The sequence below is a fragment of the Vipera berus genome (genome assembly GCF_964194415.1).
Source record: "Vipera berus genome assembly, chromosome: 1".
NCBI classification, from domain to species: Eukaryota; Metazoa; Chordata; class Lepidosauria; order Squamata; family Viperidae; genus Vipera; species Vipera berus.
In genome coordinates, this window is record NC_138202.1 from 265,973,819 (window position 1) to 265,983,550 (window position 9,732).

The following is a 9,732-nucleotide window of genomic DNA, read 5'->3' on the forward strand; positions in this document are numbered from 1 at the left end:
GATATTATTTCTTCCTAAGTGTGCTGCCCTCCCACCAGCTACGTAAACTAGAACATGCCAAAGAATGTACCGGTATTTACTTATTTAGTGTATGGCCATGCCAAAGAAGCATGTTTGTGAGGAAATTCCAGTAGAGAGAGGGGAAAAAAGCTTACTCAGCTGAGGAAAATCTTGAAATTCTTGATTGTTTTGAAAGAAATGACAGAAAATGTGACATCAAGTGTGCTGTTTGCCTAAAGGAGGTGGCATTACTGACCATCAGAAGATATTTTGGGAAAATATTAGGATCATTTTAAAAAGTTAGTAACTTAAAAGTTACTCAGCTTAAAAGTACTGAAAAGGCAAAGACAGATTCAGCCACCAGAGTCCAATATGGCATAAAGTTGTACTATTTTTCTGTATCCCATACTGGTCTCCTTGCAGTATAGAGAGGCCTTCCTTTCATATGTCAATCCCAAAGTCCATGTTGTTGCTGGAAAGAAGTAATATACGCATATTATTTGGTTGTTATCATTTTTTTAATGACCCATTTCTGCTAAACTTACAAGTAACAGCTGAGAGTACAAAGTTACACTAAACTGTTCTTTCACCCTCACCTCTGAGGAGAATAAAATACCGAGGAACTGAGTCTTCCTTTCAGTACGGTTTATTCCAAAAATAATTGAGTTCTGGAGGAGTCCTGCTGAAAAACCTTCCCCAATAAAATCAGCTTCAGGGCCCTTCGAAACCATAAATAAAAGTATGCATAAACAATTGGGTTAAACGTTGAATTCAAATAACCAAACCAAACCATTGCATCAATAAGGATGGGTGGGATTGTATAATTCATAAATGGACTCAAGATGGTGCAGAAGAAGAATGGGGACCAGCAAATGAGGAAAACCCCAACCACTATACCTAATGTTTTTGCAGCTTTTCGTTCCCTGTTGTGGGAGATATGATGCTGTAGTTCAAATCTTATCTGTATTTGGCTCAAAGCAGCTGTAATGGATCTGGCTTGCCTTTGGGCTATTATGTATATCTTCCCATAGATAAACAGCATGACAAACCCAGGGATGTAGAAGGAAAACATGGAGGCCACCACACCTGAAGTTTCATTGAAAAAGACGAAACAGCCTCCCACACAATAAACGAGCTCGTGGAATGTTTCCTCTGCTCCCATTAAGTTGAGTTGCAAAAAGACCAGTCCAAAGGCAAACAAGGCAGGAAATATCCAACTGATAAAAATCATGATTAGTATAACTGAAGTGTTTATCTTGGTTTTGTACCGCAGTGGGTCGCAGACTGCATAGTAACGGTCAATCGAGATAAAGGAGAGATGGAAAATGGAAGCGGTGCTCAGCATGATATCAATGCTGGTGTGGATTTTGCAGAAGAACTCTCCGAAATACCAACAGTTCTCAACCGATCTTATCATGCTGTAAGGCATGACACAGAAGCCGAGAAGGAAATCCACCGTGGCCATGGAGAGTATCAGGAAATTTGTAGGTGTGTGAAGCTGCTTGAAATGTGATACTGAGATGATAACTGCCAGATTGCCAGCCACAGTAGCCAGGATCACACACAGCATGAAGATGTACATGGACATTTGGATGCTCATTGACCAGCTGTTCTTTATGCAGGAGCCATTGATGGATTCACAGCACAGCTGCACCCTTTCAGAAGGTTCAGATTCATACAAGCCCATCTCAGGCGCAGTGGATATCACATGTACAATCCTATGGCTATCTTCTTTCAATGTAAGGACCGGGAATTCCTTAGCCTTAGGTCATCCTGCAGAGGAGCATCATCTGTCAAGAAGGATAGGTAGGAAGCAAAATATGAATATTTAAAGTTGAGATAAAATCCTCCTCTCTCAACTGCAAAGCACATTAATCCCTGCCATGTGTGTCTGTGTCTGTGTGTGTTCAGGAAACCGTGTACATGTAAAAAAAGTGTTAGTCCCCTACCAGTGATAACATGGCATCTACTTACATCCATAACTTCTGCTGGATTGTTACCCTAATCTTTTGACTCACAAGACTACAAATTAAGGGCAGAAAGAAATTTCCCTGGTTTTAATTGGGCTTCAGGGATCATCAGAATGCCAAATCAGAGAGAGAGAGAGAACAGGAAGCACTCCTATGGATAGACAAGGCATGATGGCAAAAAAAGAGGGGAAGGCTAATGAACATTTGCTTGTGACCCTGACCGTATTGTAAAGAGAGGAACCATTGCTGCATGACACCATTGGCCAGTATTTGTACTGTTCAATGTTTCAACTTTTTCATCAAAATACTTAGGACTAATCAGGTTTACTCAGCTATGCTATCCCAAAACCTGCATACTGACCTTCAGTTCTGCATAACAACCCACTAGGGGATCCAGCATCTTCTGTTGTGTATTTGCCAGCCCAATGGATTAAGCAGTTTCATATGCTGGGAATTTTTGCTCGGACACATCCAGTGATTTATGGCCCGTTCCTGTATAGCTAACAGACAAAATGGTAAAATAAGGAATCTTGAGACAATTGCAGTTTTATGAACGCCATCTTTCTTTTATCTGGAAGCAATGCATTTTTATACTGATCCTGCCATATTTTAATACCATAATAATCTTATTTCAGCAAACTGATATGCTGACATGAACCTGACATGAAAGCAAGCCTCTGAAATAATTATATGGCTTCTCAAAGGGAAAAGAGCAACCTAGTTCTCTCCCTCAACCCTCACACTTTTAGAATCTAAATAGGTTTGTCCTATTTATTCTAATGCATTGAATAGCTGTACTGAAAGGCATTGCTCATGTTTATGTCACTGAGTTCATTGCATTAAGCTGTAATACTTTGCTTGACTCAGTGTGTTGTATAGAGCTAACGTTTTTTGGCTATTCAGGATGTTGCGCTGAAATAAACCACAACTTAGTGAAATCTGGGAAATCAACCATAAGAATAGTATCAGCAGCTTCCTCTACGTATGATTATAATGCAATAATATTCTGATACACTGTAAGGAGCCCTGTTTATTTAACACCCAAGGATTTTATCAGATCTGTGTCTCTGGATATGATGTAGCTAGCCTTTGTTAGTTTATTAATTGATTAGTCTAGTTAATTGATTATTATTAATAATAATTATTATTAATTGATTAGTTCTAGGCTTTACCTATCCTTATAATGTCTTTCCTTTAAACAATTCTCCTTTTTATAGTTATAAAAAATGATTAATCGCTGTTCAATCAAATTCTTAGTCAGGAATGCCCACAAGCATATACAGAATCCTTCAAACTTCAAGAATATGAAGCTGATCTGATTCCCATTTAATAATTATTCTAGCAAATAGCACAAACTCCTGGGAGACAAATTATGCAGAAAGGGAATATTATTTTGCTGACAGATTCATCTTTTCATTCTGCAATCCTGGCCCTGGAACTAAAACAGGGCTCAGGAATTCTGGGAGTTGAAGGCCACTGCCATAAAAGGGCCATAGCTCCCCATCCCTGGTCTAAATAGTAGGATGCCTTTGAAAAGTAAATGAAAGCAGCAGAAAGCTCAGTGTTTTTCAACAAATGGGACTTTGAAATAAAGGAAGTAAAATAACAGACAAAAATTGCCGAGTATATTTTGCAAAGCAAAGGGAAGAGATATTGAGGCAACAGTGAAGAAAAGATAGATTGGAATCGGGGGGGGAAGGGGAAGAGGATAATTGGTATATTTATTATAATTTTCTTTTTATTTATGGCTGGCCAGAAGAACATCAGGCAGGATCCACATTCAAAACTTAATCCAAAGCAAGAATGAACACTGGCACTCCGTCATCATGACTAGGCAGCACTGTGATGAATTCAAAATTAAGAATGCAAATCATATTAAATACTAGTTGAGGCTAGATTGTTGTAAACTATTTTTACTCAATCTCAGCCCATATCCCTTCTTGCCCCACAGCATTTGCCCAGTAATGGATGACTGTCCTTTTCATTGCCATATATTCGAGACAGCAGAAAAAAATCTCAATGTTCAAAGTTTGGATAGCAGAAATTACCCAGTGTCATCAACCTCCATTTTTTGTTAGAATAGGCTGCTTGCTTGGAACTCTCCAAGGTGCTGCTATAAGAATAATAGAATAACAAAGTTGGAAGGGACCTTGGAGGTCTTCTAGTCCAACTCCCTGCTCAAGCAGGAAACCTTATGCCATTTCAGACAGACAGTTGTCTACTCTCTTCTTAAAATCCTGTAGTGTTGGAGCACCCACAACTTCTGGAGGTAATTCGTTCAACTGATTTGATTATTCTAATTGTCAGGAAATTTCTCCTTAATTCCTGTCCTTTCTTGCTCCCAGGGATATGGTATTTGAGACCTTTGACTTAGCCCAAGATAAGGGTAAAGGGAGATCTTTTGGCCAAAGCTATACAAATGGTGACTTGCTCTATAAATTCACCCAGTTCTGGCTTGCCAGACTTTAACCAGTCAATTATTAGAAAAGATTGAGTTGACTTTGCATGGACAAAACTGAGATCAGCAAATGAGGCTGACAGAAGTGATAACTGAAAGTTTCATCTTATGCAAGTAGAAGCAACCTTCACTAACATCATTAACAAAAAATAAAATCTTATATTTTTTAGCAGAAGCAGAGGCCAGGAAGAGAGTTTGGTCTGATGGTTAAGGCATCAGACTAGAAACTGGGAAAACAGGTGTTCTAGTCCTATCTTAGGCATAAAGCCATCTGGGTGACATTGAGCCAGCCCCAAGAAGGAGACAGTAGCAAACATTCTAATGAAACCTTGCCAAGGAAACTGCAGGAACCTCTCCAGGAGTCAAAACTGACTTGGAGGCACATAAAGAAGGAAGTTAGGGAACATGGAATGCCATGCCATGCCATGCCATTCCAACAATGGAGCTATCTTCTCAGCTTACACAAGTGACTTATTTTTATTACAGTGGGTGTGCTGAGATTGACAGTGGGTGTCTGGAGTTTGATAGCTTGATTGTCTTGACCATGATAAGGTATTTTGTGAATAGACAGCCCCCCTTTAGACATGAGCATCCTCTCAGGACCCAACAGTACATGTTGCTATCTGCTCTGAGAGATTTTCTGTTTCTTATTTAAAAAGACCACATAAATATTTAAAATTAAACATATAGTGAAAATGCAAAAGATCAAAAAGCATAGTAAGTATCAAGATTTTAGGTGTCCCTTTTTGGTGAGATTATTTCCTAACTGATTGAGATGCTATTTAAAAAGTGTTTAAAAGTTCTGGAAATTTAAAACTAAAACCTATCCAATTTTGCTCAAGACACTTCATTTTGTAAGATTGATTTCCAATGAAATGGGCATAGTGATTCATTGGGAAAAGTAGGAATAAAATAAGTAAGAGAAAAGATTTATATAAAGAGGTTACTTTCAACTTTCATCATAGCAAATATAAACAAATTTGGTGACTCTTCACCTTTTGTAAGGTTACAGATATTTATCCCTTCATCCCAAATCCCATCTCTTATCCATAAATAAATTGATTAACAATCATCTTTTCAGTTCTGATGTCCAAATCTCATCTCTTATCCATAAACAAATCCATTAAAATTCATCTTTTTGGGCCTTCCGGTTTTGCATGGTACCGACTGGTTGCAGGCTTGTGGATTCTCCACACCCCCATGGCTAATTTCACCCTGCCTGGAAGCCCTAAAAGGGTCTAAGTCACCCCAGAGAGGCGACGAAGAAAGAAGGGTGCTCCAGAGATTCTGGAATGGCAGCGGCCAATCTGTTCAACTTGGGGAAAGCCTTCTAACCAACAGGAGAAAGGCTGGCCATATTGCATCAACCAGCCCAAGCTACTAGCAACCAAAGTCCAAAAGCACTAACCAGCACAACTGTGAGCAGCGTGCTTAAAACGTGGAGAGGAATTTGATCATCTCTTTTCTATTCTACATTTAATTTCCTGGAAGAAATCCCCAAGAAGCGAAATACCTCTAAAAGGGAAGGAGGGGGATTTCTGCCCCACCCTTATACTAACAGAAGCAGCAAATTAATCTTTTTATGGAGGATCAAAATATATGGAAGTGAAATAAATATAAAACTTGAAATTTAAAACTTAAATCTGAATAAATCTAAAATTTTTTGAATGGTTAAGACTCCCATTTTAAAGATAATTGTTTATTCTGGTAATTGAAAAACAAATAGTAGCTGACACCTAGTGGTGGATGAAGCCTATGACAGCTATGACTTTAATATAAAACTTGGCAAAACCTGGGAAAAGCTAATCTGTGTTTGTGACCTTCAAAGTTTTAACAACAAAGAACAGTTATGACAAAAAAAGAGACACTAATCTGGGCTGTAGACAAAGAGAGAATTATAAATTTCAGGGGGAAAAAACTTTTTTGAACTATTTGGATTACAAATATCTATTTAATTGGGACTCTAAAGCTATTTGCAGAGAAAAGAAAGGAAGAGAAAAACTCAAATTCTTGGCCATCATGGATCAGAGACATGTAGAAAGAACATATCAAGAAAACATAAATACTTCAGAGGAGGATATATATAGTATACTGCAACTAATTCAAACAACAATGACTTTAAACCATAAATAAATCCAAAATAACTTTGAAAATATAAATCAATCTATTTCTAAGTTAATTCTGCAACAAAAAAATCCCAGAAAACAACAGAGAAGGAGCAGATAAAACAGATAAATGGATATAGAATTGAAAATAGAGACTTAACGATGTAACTTAACAAAACAAGGAAATACAATTTAATCCTAGTGGAAAAAAATTCACAAGAATTGGAAAAAACAACTTATCCCTTAAGACTACAAAATAAATCTGAGGACAAGAAAACAGATTGGATAAAATGGACTGTAGAGATGTCAGGAACATCGGAGAGAAAGGAAATAAGAGAAGTGGAGAAAAAGAAAAAGATTTTCAACAAACATGGAAAGGCAGAAACCCCGTACAAAGACACTTCACCTGATTTACTTTTTATATCTACAGCAACATTTATTTTATTTATTTATTTATTTTAATCCCATTTATATCCCGCCCTTCTCCGAAGACTCAGGGCGGCTTACAATTTAAGCACAAACCAATGTGCTTAGCAATAGCCTTCATCCTATGTATATGCCTGCTTATTAGGGCTTTCACCCCCCCCCCCAAAGCGGCATTATTACAAAGTCAGTTTATTGCCCCCAACAATCTGGGTCCTCATTTTACCTACCTCAGAAGGATGGAAGGCTGAGTCAACCTTGAGCCTGGTGGGATGCGAACCTGCACTAATTGCAGGCAGCTGGTGTTACTTAAGGAGGCATTAGCCTCCTTTATGAACATACGGAAAAACTTTTTGATTCAGCAAAATACATTGGTTAAGAAAGATACTGGGCAAAGGAAAAAGACTAAAGTGGAAACCAAGAAAATAGATGATGGGACTTACCAGAGAGAATACTTTAAAAAGAAACATTTGTTTGAATATGGTTAAAGAAATAGAAGAGTTTTGGAATATATATGTCACTCTAAGAGGGATGAATTCCCTAAATAATATAGTATCCTTTTTCCTTTTTTTGTTCTCTTTATTGATATGAGTAATATAAAAAAGTTGAAATGACTTAGATAAAGGAAATGTTTTAGATACTTAAATGTGATTGAATTTAAGAAAATAGAGTTAAATTTTTAAATGTAATTAATTTTTGAGAAAATCTTAACCAGTAAGAATATCTAGAATTTGGTGGGAGAAATAAATTAAAATAAGGTCTGTAACAGGATCTATGATAAGGCAACCAGAATGATTGGATAGAAAAGAAATATTATATTGATGTGATAATTATTTTTAGGAATATTGGGGAAAAATATATATTTAATTGTTATCTATCAAAACAATATGAATTGTATTAACTCAATGTTTGCAAAAGAGGATATTTTGGGAAAAGAGGAAATCAACTAAAACCATCGTGTGGTTTATGGATTATAGAAATCAATTGTTAATGATTGTTTTACAAATGTAACCCAGACAACACACTGTTCCCCAATTATTAAGTGATTTATGGCTTTAAAAAAATCAATAAAATATATTACAAAAATAAAAATAAAAATCATCTTTTCATTTCTGATGTCAGCAGAAGGTCCTTAAAGAGTTGCCAGAAGTAATAACATTTATTGTTTTAACCTTGATCAAATAAATCAACTTTAACTTTGTTTTACTTCTAACAGTCTTAATCTTTAATTCATTCAAATATTACCATAAGGTTTGATTCTCTCCCCTTCTTTTTTTCTTATTCCATTGTATAGAATTCTTCTAGCCTCTTTTATAAATCCAATAGGGAAAAAAATGTTCATATTACTCTCTGCTCCCAGCTATTACTTAAGCCTACTTCAGAAAATCAGTCTAGACTTGATCGGTCTTGCCCTGCTTCTGGTCTTTCTCATTCGTGCAAGGGAGATTAGCCTTGCTAGATGGTTCCTACCTGGACTGCTGGTTTTTTTAATAGGAATTGTTTTTCCTCTCTTAGTAGTCCCTATTTCATTTTATTCCCTAGATGTTTGCACTTATGGATACTTCCACAACCCCTTCCCATGTTACACAACAAAGAAACTTTCTTTTCATCTTTTCTTCCATTAAGATACCTTCACTACTCTGATGAATCAAAACAACAGGGAACAGGTTGTTATTTCATTCCTACCTTCCTCTGTAGGTCCATGGAAATTTGTGGTAAGGAAACAAACTGATAGGTCAGCTTTATAGCGATATTTCTACTTTGCAATTTAAATATTTTCTTTTAAAGGACAGTGAAGGAAAGCTTTGCTGTGCTGTGAGCAGGGGTTGTGAAAGTTAGGAGAGCACGCCTGGTCAGCCTGGACAGAAACCCTGGGAGATGTAAGGATTCATGAAGCATGGATATCTAGGGCTGAAGATGATTCATTGACTTAATGGGCCATCAGCTCCAAGATTATTAAAACAACAACCGCTGATGAGCAAAAACATAGCAACCTGGCAGCCCAACTAGCCACAAAGGGGAAGGGACAATGACAGGCACTGCAGCAAATTAGATTTGGGTGCTATCAGGGCTTTTTTTTCTCATAGAACGCTCAGAACGGAGTTCTGGCACCTTTTTTGGATGGAACCTTGTAGGGTAGGCAAGGCTGGTTGCATGACATGTGTGAGTTCCGGCACCTTTTTCTTTTACAAAAAAAGCACTGGGTGCTATTTATATCTAGAATAACTACTTGAAAAGTAAATCTAATATAAAATTCAACTCAAACTGGAAAACATTCCAAAACTGCAACTTCATTCATGGGCTTGTACTGTATTCAACATTTAGGTTTCTTTACATATTCAGCCTATATTTCAGTTTTACAGGATATTTAAATCCAAACAGACTTATGTAGATTGAATTTATTATAATTTATAATTACTCAATGATTTAAACTTTGTTGACCATAGTTCTTTTTTTATTGAAAAGTTTTTCAATACATTTTATCTTTAACAATCCTTCCCCCCCCACCTCCCACCCAACCCTTCCTAGCCCTTCCTAACCCTCCCCCCTCCCCTTCCCCCCTCCCCCATCCCCGACTTCCCAGAGCTAAATACAAGGTATAAAAGTAAAAACAATCATAAACAACAATATGCTAACAACAATAAGCTATTAAGTCTATCACTAGCTCATATAAAATGACTACAAGCAATACTAATATTACATCAAAACTTATACAAATGCTAAATGAAACTTTTTTGTCCCATATTTGTTCTGCATGTAATCAATCCATGTTGAC

The 9,732-nt window shown here is 36.9% G+C and overlaps 1 protein-coding gene across 1 annotated transcript; it reads right to left on the minus strand.

The window, feature by feature from the left end:
- Positions 1-474: 474 nt before the first annotated feature.
- TAAR1 (trace amine associated receptor 1) lies at positions 475-1,687 on the minus strand (the record flags this gene model as incomplete). Its single annotated transcript, XM_081312848.1, has 1 exon — positions 475-1,687. One exon carries the CDS (start codon positions 1,685-1,687, stop codon positions 647-649), a length of 1,041 nt encoding a protein of 346 aa, XP_081168974.1. The 3' UTR covers positions 475-646.
- Positions 1,688-9,732: the final 8,045 nt, after the last annotated feature.